General features: G+C 31.2%; 3 protein-coding genes across 4 annotated transcripts; 2 read left to right on the top strand and 1 right to left on the bottom strand.

The window, feature by feature from the left end:
• Positions 1-10,100: 10,100 nt before the first annotated feature.
• LOC149058637 (uncharacterized) lies at positions 10,101-13,071 on the top strand. Its single transcript, XM_089220473.1, has 2 exons — positions 10,101-10,187; positions 11,522-13,071. Exons 1-2 carry the CDS (start codon positions 10,173-10,175, stop codon positions 12,635-12,637), a joined length of 1,131 nt encoding a protein of 376 aa, XP_089076599.1. The 5' UTR covers positions 10,101-10,172; the 3' UTR covers positions 12,638-13,071.
• A 137-nt stretch (positions 13,072-13,208) lies between these two features.
• LOC107170940 (uncharacterized) lies at positions 13,209-17,685 on the top strand. Of its 2 annotated transcripts, XM_089220474.1 has the most exons (4): positions 13,209-16,105; positions 16,764-17,013; positions 17,079-17,231; positions 17,440-17,685. In XM_089220474.1, exons 1-4 carry the CDS (start codon positions 15,919-15,921, stop codon positions 17,528-17,530), a joined length of 681 nt encoding a protein of 226 aa, XP_089076600.1. In that variant the 5' UTR covers positions 13,209-15,918; the 3' UTR covers positions 17,531-17,685. The 2 variants fall into 2 exon arrangements, with proteins under 2 accessions (XP_089076600.1, XP_089076601.1); XM_089220475.1 differs by lacking the exon at positions 17,079-17,231.
• Positions 17,686-20,462: 2,777 nt separating this feature from the next.
• On the bottom strand, positions 20,463-23,411 carry LOC149058636 (uncharacterized). The gene has a single exon (XM_089218428.1). The coding sequence runs from the start codon at positions 23,409-23,411 to the stop codon at positions 20,463-20,465; it is 2,949 nt and encodes a 982-aa protein (XP_089074554.1).
• Between the last annotated feature and the right edge of the window lie 215 nt (positions 23,412-23,626).

Here is a 23,626-nt window from a genome sequence, read left to right as displayed (position 1 = left end):
ACACCTGTGATACGTCGTAGTTATACTATATTATTTCCCACCAATAGGTTGGATTGTAAATATTTATGATTATACGTATTCCATTCCTGTTCCAGCGTACAATAATAAATATGATATTATGTTTAGACGACGTTATTTTGTCATATAGCGTTCAATATCCGTGGTTTACCGGTTTGCATAACACACGCACGAATAAAATAAATTAATAAAAAAAATATCACGGTACAAGCTTAATAAATTTAAATAAATTATACGGACTTTAGGAGTTGTTATAAATTCATAGGCGCCATGTAGACACATACTGCAATGGTAAAAAATAATAACATGCAATTTCAACAATTATCAATTTCTTACAATATTAATAAGGGTCACATAACATTTTGAGTGGTAAAAAATTGATAAAATTCTACTTTGTTTAATGCACTCGTACAGTATTTTATTATACTCGTATATATGATGTATAATATATTATAAACTAAATACCATTCGCTTATTCATCGCTCGAAAATCACGAAAGGTACAAACTTGAAATTTAGAATATTGATTTCTCTAATGAGCAATAAGAAAAGATTTTTTGATATTTGCATTTTAAAGAGTGGTCAAATTGAGATCTTGTGATTGACTACGGAAGGAGTTAAACAAATTTTATTTATAAATGGCTTTCATTGGATTCTTGGGCAGATCAGGTAGGTATACAAAATATACATACAATTGTTACGTTTATGACTTCGAATAAAGAAAATACATCTCTCATAGATGTCCGGAAGATTTAGAGAGTAAGTGTTTTAACTTTTTTAACCACGTTAAAAATATACTAGTGCTAAATATACTAACAAATATTACTAAAAGTAAAATACAATTTTATAATAATCAATAATAAAATATGCTTAGTAGGTAATATAAGCTGATTATTAGACTAAGGGTATAATATGAGTGTCATACATAGATTATATATTATCTATGGTATAATATGATGATAATTTATCATCTAAATCAATTTTAATACATCCATTACAGTAACTTTAGGTACTTAATGTCGAGGTGTACGCTCGATACCTATTTAATGGTAGAACAGTTAATTACCTTTACTTGCTAAGCTATTGATTAATTTATTTTTTTGGTAACATGTTAAGAAAGGATTTATCATGACATTGTAAAAAATGGCTAATTTTCCTGTTTATCTGTTACATATTTAGCTTTAGGTAGGTATACCTACTAAACTACCTATGGCGAAATAAAATTAAAATGATTACAAAATATTCATAGGTATTTCTAGATATAATACTATAATTTTCAAAAACATTTTAAAACAGTTAAACACTTAAAATATGTCAGTTAGGTACGTGTAATGCATTATAGATATTATATAATATTATAATAAGTCTTAAATTCTCTTATCATTAATAAATAGTCATTATTTTCAGTATTCATTGGACTATATATTACATTTTCTTTTTACACATAATTATACATGTCTTATAATTTATATTATACACTATTAATGACATTAATGAGTACTTTAATGATGTTTTTCAATAGATAATTATTTTTAAATGTATATACATGTATATATTTATATACATATATGTGTATATATTTATGAAAAGTTAAGATAATAAGATTAAGCAATTACATGTTATATACTTATATAAAACAAGGATATACTTGCTATTATAGTTAAAAGTCGAAAAAATATAGATTTAGTGTAAGCACTATAATATTATATGTTAATTAGATTTTTCAATAAGTAGTTAATATTACTTATTTAGGTACACATACGCAACAATATAATATTTAAGTATGTTGTAATAAGTACAATATTTATATTTTATATACCTATATAATATATTCTTACTAACACAATGTATATTGTACAGTATAAATTGGAAGTTTGTGACTACGCCAACATATTTGTAATAATATTTTTTAAATACCTATTATTTATTTACTGTGGTTTCTAAAATCTTCAGATATATTATATATTTTTAACGTTTCCAAATTAATAACATAACTCACTAGTTCATCGTTTGAATAAATAATAGATAATAAGTTAGGTTTTATCTTAGATCTGACCTGCCTCCCTCCTCATACAGAAATTATGTACATGCTACTGTCTGAGCTACGTGTTTAGTATAATAATATAATATTGTAATCGTATATACTATACATTATAATTACTAATTAGTATATAATATATTCTACTGACAAAGTTCCTATTATAATTGTCATATTGCATTGCAACTAGTCAATTTATCAATTATTATGTATATAACTAATTACTTATTAAATGCCCCTATTAATAAAATTATGAGATTAGCTAATGATACTCAGGTCAATTTATTAAATTTTAACTATATCGAGTATTTTTCTAATTATATTAATAATTATTAAATGTGAATTTTTTATCTTTAATTACTGTTTATTATTCATCTTTATTAATTATTCACTATTTTTGTGTATTTAATATCTATTGATCTGAATCAGTGCACTTTTTCTTTCTATTTGTTAAATTCTGTTAAAATGTTACTGGGCTTTTGACAGTTTAAATGAATAAATAAATATACTATAATTTGATAATTTAATACTTCATCCACCATATCGAGTGTTGCTTTGAAAAAAAGTGATATAATCAGATTTTCTCGCTATAATAGACGCATTAAGATTACAGTATGTAATACAGAGTAAGATTCATGAAGCATACCTGTTCATGAATTCAGATATCTTTAATCAATCTATATTTTTATGCAATTTGAATTAAATAAAAAAGTTCACGTTGAATATTTAAAACTAAGTTGAAAAACAGAAATCCGCGATTGTAAAAAAAAAAATCTAAATCGAATATTGTGTTTGTATTATTATTCTAAAAATATTAGTCGAATAAATAAACCTAAGTTTAAATAAAAAATATAATTTGATTAAAAAATAATAGTTTATATAAATAATATTAACTAAATAAAAAAAAAAGATAGGTTGAAAGAAAATACTTTCATATAAAATAAAATTTCGGGTTTAAAATAAAAATTAACCTTTTTTTGAGTAGTAGTCTAGAATTAAAATGTTTAACTCTATGTTATATGTTATACCTAAGTTATATACAATAATAATAACAAAAAAACATTTTAATAATAATATTAAGCGGAACGAAGGGTGCTTCTGCTCGCAAGAACCCCACCCCCTAAATCCACCACAATGTCTACCTTACTATAAAATGTAACTAAAAACCTTAGGTAAAAAACCTAACCATACACTTCTATGTGAGTTTTAACCTGTAATTTTAGATGTGTAATTTAAATGCACGTTCATTTAAAAAATAAATTTATTTTCATTATAAATTTCAGTTAGCGTTAACCTATTTAGTATTTTCAAAATTATATTTGTGATTGAGTTCGTATAATTTGAATACACGGAATATTAAAAATAAAACTAAAATTTACAAAAGGGTATTATCATTTTTAATAGGAGCACGAATTGAATCGTTTGCGAACTGTGGTACTATAAACTTCATAATAATATAATAATAATTGGAATCATTTCCATATGTTAGAAACAGTACTTATAACATATAGTTATTAAACATAATGTCGATAAGCTGATTTATTGGTTTAGTATTATATAGGTACCCTGGACAAAATTAAACATTTAAACAAAAACTAAATAGACTATTTAAAACAAAACTTAACTTTAATATTAAACAAAGTATCATACATTTCAATTGCATTACAATGAAAGTTAGTTTAAATTAAACGTAAATATAATGTATTCTATGTCTTCTGTTGGAATTCAGCAGTTTAAATTATGCTACCTATTGAACTTATAGTAAGAGATATTCTTAAGCTTTGAATATTCAAAACACAAACAGTCAGATAGGTCCAACAATGTCCATCAAATCATGCTTGACATTTTTTATAGGGGTGAAACTTTGAAAAAGCTCTACCTGCCAAAATAATGTCCAACAAATTGTCATATTGATCCAACAATGTTCAACAAATCACGCTTGACATTTTTTATAGGGGTGAAACTTTGCTGACATAAAGTTGTGCTGTTGGCAGGACAACATTGAAAAAAGCTCTCCCTTCGAAAATAATGTCCAATAAATTGTCAGATTGGTCCAACAATGTCCAACAAATCATGCTTGACATTTTTTATAGGGGTGAAACTTTGCTGACATAGAGTTGTGCTGCTGTAGTATATTTAGCAGCACAAAAGTGTCGAAAGCTCTACCTGCGAAAATAATGTCCAACAAATTCTGAGATTGATCCAACAATGTCCAACAAGTTGCCAACAAATTTGTTGGATGTGTTTCATGAGTGTCTGTCATAGTTGTGCTGCTAACTTTATGAGGGTATTATTGTGACTTATATTATATATCCTTAACACTAAATAGGAAGTAATACCTCACCTATACTCAATTGAATTTCGATTTCGATACATCAATATCATAAAAAATATTATAGATTAAAAACAAGTTTTTGATTAAGAGTGATTTTGATTGGAAAAAAATAAGTTTTTATCTCCGTCACTAAACCTTCATCCAAAATGTATAAGTATTTGAAAATATAATTTTCAAGTATAGGCAAATTAGGATAAAAAAAAAATTAAAATAATACATAATAATGTAGTTAATGGACATATTATGCGTGATGAATCGCATGTAAGTATCACCTGCATAATATTGTGTTCTATATTATTATGTATACTTGGGTACCTATACGATGCTAATTATTTCAAAACTACACAAGGGCGATAAAATTGTTTTACAATGACATCACAATATCATTGCCGAACGCGTTTCACACTCTTCTGCAGCATCTCTCCGCGTTGATTGGAATACTGCAGCAGTGGAGCACCGTTAATATTTTACTGGTTGCCTAAGATTTAGCGTTTATAAATGTTAATAGTCGGTCATGGCCCCGCTGACGATAGGATTTTTTACAACACTGACGGCCCGCCGTTGCAACAAGTCGTCGTTATTATTCAGATTATTCTTATTAGTGTTCCTATGTGCCATATTTTTGGCTGCAATACGCATGATTAGAAAACCGTTTGTAATCTGAAATTTTAAATTTAAAAAAAAAAAACCGAAATGAAAACGCGACTCCCCAAAGCGATATGATTTCGGATTTAGTACCGCTATATATACGACATACGCGCGTAATTATTATACGATAACAATATACGCATTGTGTACGTGTATATTATAATCGACGTCCTTGCATATATTGAAAGGACATTCGCGTGTATAATGTATATATATATATATATATATATATAATAATTATTATGCTAAATGGGAACAATTCTTTGTTGTGCGCGCAGTCGAACGATATACATTGCAATATATACGCAGACGCGTCTTATACTCTTATGTCCAGTTGTACATAATTGTTGTGCCTATAAGATATTTAATGCATTAATAATAATTCATATTATCCATTGTACGACTTTTCAACGCAATTATATAATTGTATGTACACACCCTTCGTACATTCGTACAACAAGATAATGGCAAGTACCTATTTACGCGGCTATGCGAGTCTTTGCTAAGTAGACGTGCAGGAGACCGCAATGATTAATTATAACAATAATGATAACGACGATGAAAGTGATGATGAAAAAAGAATCATAATAACGACGACACAGTCCGCACGTATCAAAAAATGGAGCAGGGCCGGACGTTCGATTGATATAGGTACTTAAAATGTTTTCCCATGTCCTCCAATAACAAGATTATAATACACTTCTGTTCAATCGCAATTCATATTAAATTATTTCATAATAAGCATAATATTTTGTATTTTAATAACATAATAATATACACTGTTATAATTGGATTGGTGAATGGTACTTTATCTTACTCTATTCTGAACGGAGATGATTTGTGAGTCTAGGATATATTATATTTAAATATTGTCATATATTCTATTTTGAAACAAATATTTTATTTTTCAATTAAGGCGGATTTTGCATATGGCATGGTTAATCAATTAGTGTAGTTATCATGAAGTTATCAAAATTCATAATACCTTATATATACGAATACCTAGTTTGAAGATGAATCGTTATCATTACGCAATTTCATAAAAATTTAAAACTCAAACGCTCAAAACATTTTTCCTATAATGACGCTTCAAATTTTCTCTATAGCTATTTGACGCAAAACTTGTGGAAAACTTGGTGTAAATTTTATAACCTTAGATATAAATACAAACAATATTATGAATTTTGAACTACAAAATAATTTGCAAATATTCATGGTTTTGATAAATTTTTGTCAATATTTGAAATTCAAATGCTAATAAAAATTTAATTTGAATTTCCGGTGGACATTTTTTTTTTGTGATTAAGATTGACAAATTTGTAAGGAATCTTGTATTAAATTTTCAAATCTTAGATTTAAAAAGAAAATTTTTTATGAATTTCTAGCTTATAATAATTTGCGAATTTTCGTGATTTTTAAGTTTGTTGTCAAAATTAAAATTAAAATGCTTGTAAAAAAAAATGTGACTATACATTTCTTGTATTTTTCAACTGCTATTGTAAAAATATTTTAGGAGCCTTGTATTAAATTTTTAAATCTTAGGTATAAAAGGAAAAATTTTTATGAATTTCTAGGATAAAATAATTTACGAATTTTTGTGATTTTTACGTATGTTGTCAAAATTAAAATTTGAATACATGTAAAAAAAAAATTGTGGCTATACATTTATTTTATTTTTCAACTGCTATTGTAAAAATATATTATGAGCCTTGTATTAAATTCTCAAATCTTAGGATTAAAAAGAAAAACTTTTATGAATTTCGATTTAAGATAATTTGAAAATTGCCGTAATTTTTACGTATTAAGTCAATATTTGAACTTCAAATGCTAATAAAAAAAAATCGTGCCTATATATTCTTATAATTTTTTAATCACTATAAGAATAACTTATGAGGAACTTTGTTTTAAATTTTCAAGTATTTTGATAGGGCCAAAAAAAATTTATCGACACATCAAAAAAAAATTTTCAGACAAATTTAAAATTTCAGTCGTCTATAAATATCTCAAAAAAAGTCAAAATATTTTGAAAATTAAATCATGTAAAGAAAATGCCAATCTAAATAACTGATAAAATTTTCAAGTATTTGCGACTTATACTTTTTGAATAATAACAAATATTTAAAATCGTTTGAGGATAAATCGTTATCGTTACGCTATTTCGTAAAAATTTAAAATTCAAACACACTTAAAATTTTTCCTATAATGATGCTTCGAGTTTTATCTGTAGCCACTTGAAGGAAAACTTATGGAAAACTAAGTGTTGTATTTTTAATCCTTAGTTATAAACGCAAAAAATTTTATGATTTTTCAACTTCAAAATTACTTGCAAATTTTCGCGTTTTCGACAGATTTCGTAAAATTTTGAACTGTAAACGCTTATTAAAAAAAATTGTGACTTACGATTTTTAATTTTTTTTAGTTACGATAAGAAAAACTCAAAAGGAACCTTGTATTAAATTTTCAAGTTTTTTTGATCGTCAAACATTTTTTTACCGGCACTTCAAAAAAAAATTCTCAAAAAAATTGAAAATTTTAGTTGTCTATATATAACTCAAAAAAAGTCAAAAATTTTTGAAAATTAAACTGTATATAGATAACGCTAACATAAACATTTAGTGAAAATTTCAAGTATTTACAGTGATAAGTTTTTGAATTCCAACCATTTAAAAAAATCGATTTGGTCGAAAACTGGTTTTGCGTAAAAATTTCCGTTTTTCTGTCATTTTTTTTTTTGTTTTTCTCGATTTTTTTGAAAACTGTTGGAAAATGTTTACTTTTGACCTCTATAATGCACCAAGGATCTTCAATTTTACATCGGAAACTACCCCCAAAGTTTGAAATCGAAGCATTATTTCGACTAGTTATGCTGTACACAGACACAAAAAAAAAAAACAAAATACATCATTGTAAAATCAATACATTCATCACTTCGTTCAGAATCTAAAACTACATGTCTACGTATGATGATACTACGATATTTGAAATTAATCCGAAACAATTTTACATTAAAAATGAATTTTTCGCAATCGAATAGGCCTATTGCCCGTTATTATAGTGGTGTGAATGTGAAATGTAAGGAATTAAAATTTACAGAGTAAACATTGTCCATGATTGGGTAAAGCATTGAATCATAATGCAAATTATTCACGTGAGATGTATTATAACTTTTTTTTACTGTTAGGTACTTAAAATTCTATACACGAACAAATAATAAAAAAAAATATTACTATTCATCCAATTTGTCCAATCTGATGATTTTTGAATCAATTTTTATTAATACCAATAAAGATAAAATAGTATATAACTAAAAAAAAAATGAAAACAACAATGTCTTGTTAGAAAGTTGTAAATTATTACTAAACAGAATATCTATACCAACTACCCGTATCTGATTTAGTAGGTGTAATATATTTTATTATAATTATATACCAAATATTCACCCGAAAACCTACAATTCAACTATACATTCAACTAACTATTCAATCTTACACTTTCATTACCTATTGATTTATTCCAAATTAAATTATTATAATGTCTGTCATAGGCGGATCCAGAGTTTTATATTTGAATGTGCCGGGCTCTTATTTGTATTTATTTTATTATATTACAGAGGGAATGAAGCTATAAACAAATTACATCACATTAAATAATGAAAAAATAAATGAAATACAAATTATCAAAAGTATTATTATTATCATTAGTATTTTTTTATCGTTATCAGCGCGACGTTGATTTCCAAGAAAAGGTAATATTTTTTCACTAAAAATAGTTACCACCGCCATTAGACTGACCGTGACGTTCTCGTATTGACGACAATAACATTGAATAATAATATAATTTAACAATAACGTTAAACAAATACGTGTAGAACTGTAGACAATAGACAGTGTAGTGATTTAAATTCTTCATTAATAATGTAAAATAACAAAATTATTGATTAAAAAATGCATGTAATTATTACTTTTATTAAATTTTCATTATTTCAGACTGATTCAGAACACTTTCAGTTATACTTGCAAAACACTAAACTAAAAACTATAATATCTTGTGGATGAAATTTACACGAATTACCTCACATGAACATATTGGATATGACCAGATAACCTATATGAGTACTAGATAGATGTTGAAAAAACAGCACATTGTTGGGCTACACCTGTTTTTTTTAAAATAAATATAGATGATAGGTACAACTAAAATTTTAATACAGTCCATACTATGCTTTTAGTTTATTGAATCTCATTTTCTTTTGTGATGTAAAAAAATAAATATATATATAGATTGCGACTGAGTCTCTCATGATCCATATTTTAGCTCCATTGGAGTTTTTATTCTAACATTAAACCCAATTGCAGGTAAAGACATATATGTAATACGTATCCACTATACATTGCAATATACTGCATATTTACCGATTTGATGCTTGGGAAACTATATACTATAAGTTCCGTCCCAGAGCATCCCCTTTCAACACCTTTAATCAGAATAAGATTATAATTAGTCATTTTTTAGAATAAAAAACAGCAAAACATTTTTAATTATTGATGTACATTCAAAGGGGAAATTTTCTGTTATCTTACAGTTTCTTAAATAGGACTGACAGTGGTCATACATCATTTTAAATTTGTATCCACGTTAACTGTTAAGATTATATATAATATTACGAAGACAAAAATATGTGGTGTGTATGTTTTCACTTTCACGCAATCCGTTCGGATTATACGTGAATTATTATATATAATATGAAATACGGTAGTCGTAAAGTAACACATATTTTGGCACTTACGATGAATTATTTATTAATATTATATTAGATTATATCGTGATCGTCATAACAATCTTATATCCGATTCTTGATATTGTTGATTCATATGACGGTGCGTCCTCGTGACATAACAATAACGCACATTTCTGTTCCGATTCGTTTCGTTCTTCTTCCTGCACCGAGCTTCATTTCCTATTCACTACCCGTACCCGCCGAACTTTCCAGTCCAAAAATCTAATCCAGTGAAAGCCAATCGATATGCCCACACCTGAGTGTACCTATAAAACTGAAACTACGGCTCTTCTGTCATTCATTCGATTCGTTTATCTTCAAGCCAGTGCACCAAGAAAAATCAAACGAGAAGAAACCATGAAGTCATTTTCAGTAAGTTTATTATGATATTATTCTATACGTATTTATATAGGTTTACACTGCTTGTTTTCGAAGCCGGTACACCGAGTGCTAGGCATCGCGTAATCGACATGATACAATAATATAATATACCTATCTGGCTACCTATTATTATATTTACTTCAATACGGTAAACGGACTAATAGTTGCTTGGTAATAATTCGAACGAAAACTGTAGCTCCCGATACTGTTTGCCGAATTTATTCACGTTTTTTCGTGTTATTTATATCACAATATGATCAAAATACGAGTTAATAAGTATAATATAAGTTATATTGTTATATTATTGGTTCATTTATTTGTGTACGTTCATCGGCGTATACGACACTACATAATATCACAACTATTGTTTTTGATTTATTTTAATTGCACGGCACTTATATTAAGGTTTAGTAGTCTTTTTAATGGCAATAATATCGATAATATTATATTATATACGAAGTATCTACCAACCACTTTACTTATTTACTTTTAATTTTACCGTTTGAGTTCGCATTAATTATACAAACAAATTTAACACTACATTTTTGTCTTGCTTACCCCTGTAATCTTTTTACAAGTTTAATAACTAAGAGACATAGTATACATGACACATATTTTTAATATAACCTGAAATTGTTTACCACTGATTTTATATAGGTATAATATACTTGATATATATACAGAGATCTTCTATCGACGTATTCCAACTACTTAACTATATAATACGATGCAATAATCAATTATCCACTGTGACATACGTGACATTATTCAGAATAACAATATTAATTGTAAATGAATTTAGATATTTAGATATTAAAATATTTATTGCGCTTTTCGGCGTGACACACACCCAGCCGTATAAGCCGTACACTACACATATAATACACAAATTAACGATATTCATATCAAAAATCACAATCATAGGGTGGTGATATTTAAAAATAGAAAACTGTCGGGGACCATCAAAATTCAATGTATTATATTTTAAACGAAGAAAACAATATTTTACATCAAACAATTAAATGAAAGCCTAAATTAATCTTAAAAATTAAATTAAAAAACAAAATTTCCATCTGCGGCCCAGATGAAATTTGTTCTATAGCAGCCATTTGGTAAAAAATTTTGAATTCTGCAGGGACCGCTTTCAAAAAATAAAAAAATGTTCGCTGGCTATATTATATCGGACAAAATTTAAAATCTTTTAGTCTTGATTAAAAATAAATACGACCGGCTGTATGGAAAACGCATTGGTTGTTGACTCATGGTATAATATTATTTTTCGAGCATAATAGATGAGTTGAAAACAGATATTAGTCTTCTTTCAGGTGTTCTGTTACACGGTGTGTGCAGTGACCGTCATCGGTTCGACAAGATGCGAACTGGCAGAGGAAAGCGCTTCGACCGACAAAGCACAACCTGCCAACAAGAGGAGCTTCGAAGAATACCATGTACTGTATGCCCCTGCGTACCACACTCACTACGGGGCGGCCGCGGCCACCTACCACGGCCACTACGTCCACGCGACGGCCCACTACCACGCTCACGGCTACGCACCGGCACACTATCACAGCCACGAGACCACTGTGCACGGGTTCAAACACCAGCCTGTCGTCTACCAGTCAGTGGTGCACACGTATCCAACGGCCACCACGGTCGTCCACAAACCAGTACCAGTGCCGGTCGCCCACCCTGTCCCGGTGCCCGTTGACCGACCTGTGGCCGTCGAAGTCCCTCGGCCGTATCCAGTAGCCGTCAACCGACCATACCCAGTGCCCGTCATTAAGCCCGTCGCCGTGCCCGTGGCCCAGCCGTACCCGGTGACCGTGTATAAACCGTACCCTGTGCCCGTATACCGCCCACTACCGGTGGCTCCTGTGGCCAGACCAGCCGCCACCGCCGTACATTACGTCACTAGACTTCCCACAGTTCGCGTACCGCTCGTCAGGTATCCAGCACCATCGTATCACTCGCACGCTTACGCACCACACTATCATGGAGCGGTGGCTTACCCGAGACCATCTGCTTACCAGGGACAGTCGTCATACCAGGCACAGTCATCGTTACTACAGGTAACGACTGCTTACCAGGGACCGTTGTCGTACCAGGCACCGTACTCGGCCGAGGCACCATCGTCTTATCTACAGCAACTGGCGGCTCTTAGAGTGGCCGGTGGCAACTACGAAGTGAGCGAAGCGGCGGCACAGCAGCAGAAACTCCAAGACGAATATTCGTACCTACAAGAGCAACGGGACGTCGGTGCCACCGATATTCATCACCATCACCTGCACGATGGTGAAACCCATCACCTGCACGAGAACGGTGTGATCGACCATGACGACGATTTCGGTTCCAGCGCGGGTTACCCATCATTGACGGCCGATGAGACGTTTAAGACCAGCCTAGGAGTGCCGAGCACTGACTACACAGGCAAAAAGAAATAAAACAGTCGCGGTGACCACGAGGGACGTACAAGAAGACTGTATAGCAGATCTGTAAAGTCAACTCAAAACGCTAAGATTTATCGAAAAAAAAATGTTTTCGAATTTCCATTGAACACCGCCTAGTCCCGGGAGACGACTATACATACTTTGTTTATTGTTATATTATTATTATTGTCAGGGCCGGAAGCATATAATGTTAATATGCGCACTCCGGACACCTTTGTTGCTCACCACTAACACCTAGGTCTTCAATATGCGAGGACTAGCTGGATGTGTAGTGGTGTAATAGCTCGAACAGCAGTGGTCGGGATTGCCGGGAAAGTACTGTCGAGCTACGTAATGCGTGTTGTGGATTATGTGTATTTTTTGTGTGTTATGTGTGTATATATGTGGGTGTGTACAATAAAACAAATAATAAAAAAATGGTATAACAAGGCTTTTGGTAAAAGTTGCTGTTGCTGTATAATACACAATAATAATAATACAAATATATAATAAAATCACAGCAACACAAATGTATAAAAATATAATAGGTATGTATAATAAATTAAAGCCCTTATGGCTATAACAGTATATAATATATGATGGCCCTTCTGGCCAAGCAAATGACAATATAATATGACGGCAGCTATTAGAGCTGTAGCCCGTATAATCCAGTATATTATCAAGTATAAATGATACTAAATAATATATATATAATAAAATTCACAGCAAAATTAATAGTAAAAATAAAGGTATAACTCACGGTAGCTATTAGAGGGGTGTCACCGGTTTCCGCCACCATCTCGCCGCCACCGTTTCGCCGACGGAAATTTAAAATTTCAAAATATGTTTTCCCAAAGATTTTCATAAATGATTAATCAAACATTTAAAACCAATGTATAACATAGTAGTGTAGTTTTTCACTGATCATCTTAGCTTATATGTATAGGACTTATAGGTAGGTAGGTATCTACAATGAAAAATAAATTGAATAATTCGAATTTGTAGAAAAACTGTGCTCCTTAATTTTTTGTTAATAATTTTGGACTTAGTGGCAAACATTTTTCCCGATCATAAAGTTTAAAAGTTCAAATTTTGACACAGTTCGTCAAAAAAACACAATTATATTGTAGTTAACAATTCATACAATTATTTTCAATTTTAATAGCTACGGCTTGAAATTGAAATAGGTTTCTTTTATATTATTCTTATTACAGAAATTTAAAATTATAATCATATCGAATATCTACACAATATATAAATAGACAATTTTTATAGGAATTTTATATCCAAATTCCTATTAAATTGGTTATAACCATTTTCCAATCTCTCAAACTGTTCTGATTAAAGGTCCTTCTCAACATTAATAAGGATTAAAAATCGCTATCGCGATTAACAGGATTGTTTTAACACTTTTGGCATTTTTTACTCAACACCGAAAAAGAAAATTACAGAAAAATTGATCATAAAGATACTATACTATAAATATTTATAACCAATGATATAATTAATAAATTTGCTTGTACAAAATTCCGCATTTCCGCCATAAAAAAAGTACTAATATTTGATTTATTGTTAGATTTTTGTACATTTAAATTTTGTCATATTTTTATGACCAGTTATAAATATTTCGGATATTTTAAATTTTAATTGTGATTTTTTTTTTTATAAAGAGTATTATTAATGATATACCTACGTTACTGTATTCTTTTATAAATTTTACTTATACAAATACTATTCTTATAATTAATGGTGCAATAGGTTGATATTGCAGGGATGGAAGCGGGAAAAATTAGTAGCTTGAGCCTCAAAAATTTTAAATACATTATTACTGTCTATAGCAGTGGCGTACATTGTTATCACCCCTATCCCCTATTATTGTGAATTTTCAATTTCAATGTTAAATAAGTAATTATGCTTACTATTTAAAAAAAATTGTATAGGATATACATATTGTATATTCATTCTCATGTTGAGTAAAAAATGCCAAAAGTGTTAAAACAATCCTGTTAATCGCGATAGCGATTTTTAATCCTTATTAATGTTGAGAAGGACCTTTAATCAGAACAGTTTGAGAGATTGGAAAATGGTTATAACCAATTTAATAGGAATTTGGATATAAAATTCCTATAAAAATTGTCTATTTATATATTGTGTAGATATTCGATATGATTATAATTTTAAATTTCTGTAATAAGAATAATATAAAAGAAACCTATTTCAATTTCAAGCCGTAGCTATTAAAATTGAAAATAATTGTATGAATTGTTAACTACAATATAATTGTGTTTTTTTGACGAACTGTGTCAAAATTTGAACTTTTAAACTTTATGATCGGGAAAAATGTTTGCCACTAAGTCCAAAATTATTAACAAAAAATTAAGGAGCACAGTTTTTCTACAAATTCGAATTATTCAATTTATTTTTCATTGTAGATACCTACCTATAAGTCCTATACATATAAGCTAAGATGATCAGTGAAAAACTACACTACTATGTTATACATTGGTTTTAAATGTTTGATTAATCATTTATGAAAATCTTTGGGAAAACATATTTTGAAATTTTAAATTTCCGTCGGCGAAACGGTGGCGGTGAGATGGTGGCGGCGAGATGTCCGTCGGCGAAACGGTGGCGGCGAGATGTCCGTCGGCGAAACGGGTGGTGGCGAGTCGGGTGGCGGCGAGAATGCTCGGTGGCGAAAAGGTGGCGGCGAAACGGTGGCGGCGAGAAGAGCAAGTTCGAGTATATTAGTATGCCATCGGGTTAGTGGACTCGAATGTTAGTAGTCTGTAGATATATCTAATGTGTCATTTTGTTGAAATAAATTGCGATGTCATGATTGTTAAAATTGCCATTATAGATAGGTACATAAATAATATCTATTTTTAACAACTACAACCTGCCTATTCGTAAAAACTATATAAACGGTTTTATAAGAACAGGAATAATGGTCATAGACTCATACCCATTGATTCTTTATAATAATGTACCTATACATAAATATATAAATATATAATACATATGTAACGTATATAATATTATGTGTACATGACGTCATGAACAATGAAACCGTTTCTATGGACTAATACAATACATATTATTATATATCAATTTCGATTTGTTGTCTCCAAACAATAATATTGTCGTATCATAATATTTACGTAGTACTTATCTAAATATTTACCGAATATATATTATAGTTTATACGATTACTGTAAAAATTATTTACAGATGATTAGATTTTTTTATTTGAATGAAAAATCGTTCGAAACATAATCCCATATTCCCATCATAATATGTACAGACTAAAATGTGTCACCCTCGTACTTATCACCCTGTTCGTGTCGAATATCATCTCCACGCAAGACGTAAACCTGTCCATGTTCATGTATTTGGTAAACCATTTAACTCCGCAAGAATGTGTAAAACTCACCGCTCATTTGTATGCAGAGGGCCTAGAACCGACAGCAGCCAAAGAACTTGGTAAACAATCATACTCTTTGGATAAATTAATAATTCTATAGTTTTTTGAATACTAATGCAAATGTCAATTAATATTAAAAAGTAGATACCTATAATAAAAACATACTATATATAATATAGGTTTCATTAAAAATAATAGTTTTATAGTCGAGTAAAATGTCATGCTTATTCTGTTAATTCATTGGATATGCTTGTGTATATTATATATTGTGTTAATCAATTACAGATTATATATTAATAAATCGCAGTAATATGTCTATCTTAATCTAATAGTAAAGAAACTTAAAAAAAAAACAATTAAAATTTATTATTAACACTGCATTTCATCTAAACTACAAATAGATTTAGTATAGATATACAGATCATACAGTCCTAAGTCGATAAAATGGGAAGGAAAACGTTAGTATGGTGTAGTACTTTCCGAAAAATGTTAGGGACCGAACTTGGGTGCAGCCGAAAATAAGCATTTATATAATATATTAATTTTTCATCATTGGTAATTAATGAAAAAATATATAAATAGTGGTAGGTATTATACTAGGTATTTTTTCTGTATAAATATTTAATAAGTACTTACTATAGTGACAACTGACAACGCTATATAGTTCTACACAATATTTTAAATTTATCATTAAATAATAAATGTATTTCTCTATAGAACAAGACTTGCCCATAGACGAGACTTGTTTATCGTTACTAATGACATGGAATAACAGTGCTGGAAAAGAAAAAAGTTTTCTCAGTATAGCTAACTGTTTAAGAAAAATAGACCATGAAAAATTAGCCGAATGGTTGTCGGACACAGTTTTTACTCAATTGAGTATGGAATTAAGTAATAGTTTTCTTCAAAACACTACGTTACAAAGAAATACAGCTACAGTTTCGTCCCGATCACAGAAAGTTCTACAGTAAGATCAAATCAAAATGTAATAGATTAAATTTTTTTTAGTGATGTTTTGCATTTATTCGATAGAATTGAAAGTTGTCCATATGATAGAAATGTTTTGTTTTTATTATTCGATACGTTTTGCATGTATTTCATATTGATGGCCATTGTAACATTTGTATTCTATTCATTGGGTTTGTTGGTTCGAACTATAAAAGAAAGCCAATACATTCTTAGCAAGTATATTATTTTTAGAAATTAAAAAGTAACATTTTGTTATGTAATATAAATATAATCATAATCATAATCAATCATCAACCATTATTCTCAAACTGTTAAATATAATTATATTCATTGAATACATGAACAAAATGATATCACAAAAAATTTGAATTCTTAATTTTTCCTGATCTTATAAAAAAAATATTATACTATTTTTTTTTTGCAGCATCACAAAAAAACGTTACAAAATTCTTGAAGTTGGACACATACCACAAGATTTAAAATCCGAAGACGTCATCTTGGAGCATTTCTTTTAAACAATACCTAATACCTATAATCTATATACTATATAAAATATAAATAGTAAAAATATTATGTATTAAATAAATATGTTATACCTACTTTATGTATAGGTATCTACGACCTACTGTCTACTGATACCTATTAATACAATAAAATTCTCTCAACAGAATATGCATTTTTGTTGTTGCACATAATATCTTTGTGGTTTATCACTACAAGTTATATAATATTTTTTGGGTGAATAGTACATAATATTGTAAATTCGTAGAACAAAAAGTACTTGAATAGCTAAATCTCATTTGTATCAACATCATATGCAATGTATATAAAATGTAATATTATAATATACGTATAATGTAACCATCCCAAAACCTCTCAAAGACTGAATTATTGTAAAATACCCAATAATTAATAGTAATTTATTTTATAGTCAGGCACCTCTTTCCCATTGGGCACTTTGGGCACATGCCTGAGGCAATGAGGCCCCGCAACTAATGGGGCCGCTAGCTCCTGCCAAATCACCAACCAATAATCTATATTTATTACGGATAAATAAACTTACTTCGAGTAAAATCAAAAGATAAACGCAAATATAGCCAAAATAATAATACAATTGAAGCAGATCGGTCGTCCATTGTAGGCCTCGTAGTATCCCCATTATAATTTCACTTCCCAGGGCCTCAAAAAGGTTAAATACGGCCCTATTTATAGTAAAATTATACGCGCGACGGCGATGTCCAAGATAATACGCAGACAATTTAATTGGTTATCTACACATCAATTCCAATAAATATTTTTAGGTAAGTTATAGAAAATAGAAAAAAATTTCTAGGGCACATGAAAAAAATCTGTCCGGAGTCCCACAAAACCTCCTACCGGATGATATTTTCATATCATCACGTCGTGGCAGCGTAAGTTTCACGTAGTGTTCGACGTATCAGCCTTGCAAGATTCCAACTACGGCACCTTGCTAAACTCCACATTATTTTTCGAGACCAAACTACAAACGGACATAAAATGCAAAATGTATCGGCAGATCACCGTCTAAACATCGCGCTTATCAATATATTTTAAGGCGCTTGTCCCCGCTAAGGAGTTAAAGGAGCTCTACTTGAATACGAGTTGAATACCGCCGTGACTTGTTTATGGAATGAAAAATTGAAAATGAATTGTGCGGCCAGTTCCTCGCACTACGCGTTTTACAAGAGGTCGCAGACGTCGACCGTCGTAATTTCTCGCATGCGCACGACGCGCTGCGTTATGCAAAATACGTAGATAATATTATTATCTGCTACGGTGCCGAATCACTGCCGATAGTCCGATACCGTCAGTATGCAGTCGTGGCACCGTGCACGAGGCATTCCGTATTCACAGTATTCAGTCGGAGTTGACATCCGTCCACGTGGAGGAGGACTTTTGAGTTGCGGAAGTGGTCCAGCTATACCACAGAACAATGCAGACGCCGACATTGTTTGTTATTGCTCCGCCGTATAGCTGTATTAGTGTGTTGTTATTGTTCCTTCAATTTTTTAACCTAATCTATCGAATTTTAGTGAACTGCTTGCACTAACGGACGAAGTAGACAAAGAGGCCCTTTTTTTAAATTTCTTTAGTAAACATTATTTAAGTAACGATAGTTATTTAATAAATATTAAGATTTAGAATTTTTTAGAACAATAAACACTAATTATCATCTAATCATCTAATTATTGCATAGATACAATAATTTTTGTGTAGATACTTCTTCCATATTTCTCTATGGTTAATTATAAAGCCCTTTAGAACGTGAGGCCATTTGAGGTGCGAGGCCGTGGGCAATGGCCCACACCGCCCACGCCTAGCGCCATCGCTGTGTACTACTTACAGTTGTTTTCAATAACGATATTGGAATTACATTTTTACAAAATAATAATGTAATTAAACTTAGTCAAATGTAAGAAAATCGGCCATACAATGTTTGTTAAAGGATCGCGATAGCGGTATCAGAATAGAAGTTGCCGAAAGGAAAAGGGTGTAAGCAATTAATAATTATTGACTGACTGGTTCTAAACCGCCAAAACACATTGTTGGGTATCCAGTTTTGAATTTGGCGGTCGTATGCGATATCGTTTATGTCGCAACGTTGTCGCCCTGCTGCTCCGCTGCCGAAAACGGTGCGAGCGTACTTTGTACCCCCGAGGAGGGGACTCTACCGTCGCGGTCTAGCCGACGGTCGCCGGCATGGCGGCATCCGTTGATATCGTGTTTGTCGTACGTTGTTAGCCGTCTAGGCATATTTTGCGTGTGTAAAGCTGGTTACACACGGGGCGGTTTTTCTTCCCGTCATACTTAATAATAAATAGTCAAATTTCACAAAAGTAAAGTGAATATTGGAGCGAGTCGGAGTAATTAATAATCAGTTATGCTAAAGACCTTTGAATTTTGTTTTTCACGTTTTACATGTATTACTTACCCATATATTATGGACTTTTTGAACGACGTCGAAGCCATAGCGGTAGCATATGCTTTAAATAAACGCAATAATGCAGAAAAAAAGAAAAGATCCATAAGGCGCTATTGGGTACATCCGATGAACACTAAAAGAATTAAAGAAGGTCAGTTTCAAGTGAACTTCATGACACTGAGGGCTCACCCTGAAGAATTTTTAAAGTATTTCAGGATGTATATAGAATCGTTTGATGAGTTGGTAAGTAAATAAATAATGAATAAATATTTAAAATCAGAAAGCACATACGAATTACAAACGTCAACATTTTTACGTTTGGATAACCATATTACGTCAAATAATTTCTATTTTTTTAGATTTCACTGGTAAGACCAAGTTTATCAAAACAAGTAAATCTTAGATCTGTAAATAAATGCTGTCAGATGTCATTATTACTCGAAGGAAAAATCGTATTATAACAAATGTAAAATGGTACAGTATTACATAATTTTTTTTTTTTGTTATAAATCCGTAGATTTGTTTGTTGCAGCTCTCCATGCTTCTCTATCGTAGCACAATTCCTTCAGGTCTTTGTAACTTCCCTTATTCGTATCCTGCATTATCTGTGTCATGTATTTTGTTCTTGGTTTTCCTCTTGCAATGTGTCCTTCAACATCTCCTTCAATTATTTTCTTTAGTAAACTCTCATGCCTTAAAATGTGTCCTATCATCTTGCCTCTTCTTGATTGAATACTTTTCCATATTTGTCGTTGTTCCTTTATTTTGTCTAGTACTTCTTTATTCGTTACCTTCTCAGTCCATGGTATTTTGAGCATTTTCCTGTAGCACCACATCTCAAAGGCTTCTAGCCTATTTTTTTCCGTTGAGTTTATTGTCCAGGTTTCGGATCCAAAGAGTGCTACGCTCCAAATATAACTTTTTAGGAATTTCTTCCTCATTTCCAGGCTAACACTATTGGTAGTTAATATGTGGCTTTTGTCTTGAAATGCTCTTTTCGCCTGTGCTATCCTACAGATTATATTTGTTTTGCTGCGACCATCCTCTGTTATATTGCTTCCTAGATATGTAAATTGTTGCACTTGCTTTATTTGTTCATTTCCGATATTTATGTTGAGTCGAACCGGATTAGTTTTACTGCAAACCATAACTTTTGTTTTCTTTTTGATCAGCTTCATTCCATACTTATTTTTTAGTATTCTATCTATTGTTACTAGGGTATTTTGCAGGTCGTCTTCTCTTTCCGCACAGAAAGCTATGTCATCCGCAAATCTTAAGGCAGTCACCATTGTTCCTCCTATTCGCACTCCTTTCTGTATTTCTTCTCTCAGTTCTTTCATTGCCTCTTCAATGTACAAGTTGAATAGCATTGGTGACAAAATACAACCCTGTTTTACACCTTTTTTTATTTTTGCTTCTTGCTCTTTCCCATCTATCTGTATTATGACTGTTTGGCTTTTGTACATATTATAGATAAATCTTCTATCGTTATATTTAATTCCTATTCTTTTCAATATTTTAAATAATTCCTTCCATTGTACATTATCAGAAGCCTTCTCCAGGTCTACAAAAGCAATGAAGGTTTCTTTGTTTCGTCTAATCTGTTTTTCTATCATTATCCTTAGCGCTAAGGTCGCCTCTCTGGTTCCTATATTTCGCCTAAAACCAAATTGATCTTCTCCTAGGTTTGCATCTATTGCTTTTTCTATTCTATTCTTTATTACCCTTGTTATTATTTTTGAAGCATGCGTGTTGAGGTTTAAAGTCCTATATTCCTCACAATTCATTGTCCCCTTTTTCTTGGGAATTGTTACTATAATGCCTTTCCTGAAATCATCAATTATTTCCCCGTTTAAGTACATTTCATTACATATATTTCCAAGTTCTTTATTTATTTCTTCACCGGCACACTTTATTAGTTCTGCTGGGATTTTATCTATACCGCATGCTTTGTTGTTTTTAAGATTTTCTATAGCAAAATCAATTTCTGATTGGAGGATATAGTCTCCTTTATCTTCATCTTCTACACAGTTCTCTTCTTCTAGGACATTTCCACTAAATTGGTTTGCATACAATTCTTCTAGGTATTCTTTCCATCTGTTTACCTTTTGTTCGGCTGTTATAAGTATCTCACCCGTTTTACTTTTCAGGGCATTTCTATTCATCCTTCTTGTGCAGAAAAGTTTTTTCACTATTTCGAAAGCTAGATCACTTCTTCCCCTTTTTAGGTACTCTTCCACTTCAGTACATTGGTTATCTAACCATTTTTCTTTGGCTTCCTTTGCTTTTCTTTGTATTATATTTCTGATGTGTTTGTAGTTCTGTTGACTGTCTATGTTGTTTTGGTTTTTGTACTTTCTTCTTTCGTTTATTAGTTCTATAATTTCTTCCGTAATCCAGGGTTTCCTTGTTTCTTTTTCCCGTGATCCCAAAACTTCCTCAGCCTTATTTTTTAGTATTTGTTTAATATTCTTCCATTTTTCTTCTACTGTGTTATTATCTGGTGTGACTGCCATTAGAGTGTCACTACATTTCTTACTATATGCCACTTTTATTTCATCGTTTTTTAATTTCTGTAGGTTCCATCTCTTAATATTATTTTTCTTTTTAATGTTTTTGTATTTTAGTTCTGATTCCATGATTAAGAGATTATGGTCACTATTTATATCTGCTCCAGGATATGCTTTACATTGATTGATTTGGTTTCTAAATCTTTGTTTTGTCATAATGTAATCAATTTGGTACCTCGCTATATCTCCAGGAGCTTTCCATGTGTACCTTCTTCGTTTATGATTCTTGAACAGGGTGTTTGCTAGCACAAGCTCGTGTTGCGTACAAAATTGTACGAGTCTCTCGCCTCTATCATTTCTTTTCCCTAGTCCATAATTTCCTACTATATATCCGTCATTCTGTTCTCCTACTGATGCATTCCAATCTCCTAGGATAATGACGTTTTCTCCAGCTTTTGTCATCTTTAGAACTTCATCTATTTTGTCATACACTTCTTCGACTTCATCGTCATCATGCGTTGTTGTTGGCATATATACTTGGATAATCGTTGTTATTGTTGGATAGGAGTTAATTTTTACCATGATGATTCTGTCAGTACATTGATAATAGCTCATAAGGTTTTTACCACATTGTTTATTCATCAGGAAGCCTACTCCTGTGTATCTATCGCTTGAACCTGTGTGAACAAATCTATATTCATCGCTCCAAAAATCACCACATTCGGGCCATCTTATTTCACTTACTCCAAGTATGTCAATATTCAATCTTTTCATTTCCAGCTTAAGATTTTCAAATTTTCCACATCTTCCAAGGGATCTTACATTCCAGGTACCAATTCTTTTGTACCTCCACTTTGCATCTCTCAAAGTAGTCTCCACCCGGACATCCGAATGGGAGACTGATTTACGTCCGGAATTTTTTACGTTGAGTTGGCAATTCATTCTGCAAATACTAGGGATAATAATGTGGTGGTTTCCCGTTTCCTTCCACATCGCAGTACTGTAGTCGTGGAGATGTCTTCTATCATCGCCTACAGCTATTTGGTATGCGCTGTACTAGCCCATTTGGCCTCCACCTGCATCCAATACTGGATAAGCTGTTGCCCTCATCCAGTCCCTTTTAACCGCCTCTTACGGTTAGCAGGGAATACTCTGGG

This window comes from Diuraphis noxia, unplaced genomic scaffold (genome assembly GCF_037042655.1).
Source record: "Diuraphis noxia isolate RWA-SAM2 unplaced genomic scaffold, SU_Dnox_SAM2 contig0002, whole genome shotgun sequence".
NCBI lineage: Eukaryota > Metazoa > Arthropoda > Insecta > Hemiptera > Aphididae > Diuraphis > Diuraphis noxia.
Note: the sequence above shows the minus strand (reverse complement) of the source record. Positions and strands in the feature narration are given on the sequence as shown.

What these genes read in the sequence shown, in the direction of transcription:
- LOC149058636 (XM_089218428.1), bottom strand. Translation starts at nt 23,411, where the DNA reads ATGAATTGCCAACTCAACGTAAAAAATTCCGGACGTAAATCAGTCTCC.
- LOC107170940 (XM_089220474.1), top strand. Translation starts at nt 15,919, where the DNA reads ATGTACAGACTAAAATGTGTCACCCTCGTACTTATCACCCTGTTCGTG. An exon ending in CGATCACAGAAAGTTCTACA is followed by an intron (nt 17,014 to 17,078) that starts GTAAGATCAAAT and finishes TTTATTCGATAG; the next exon opens with AATTGAAAGTTGTCCATATG. An exon ending in AGCCAATACATTCTTAGCAA is followed by an intron (nt 17,232 to 17,439) that starts GTATATTATTTT and finishes TTTTTTTTGCAG; the next exon opens with CATCACAAAAAAACGTTACA.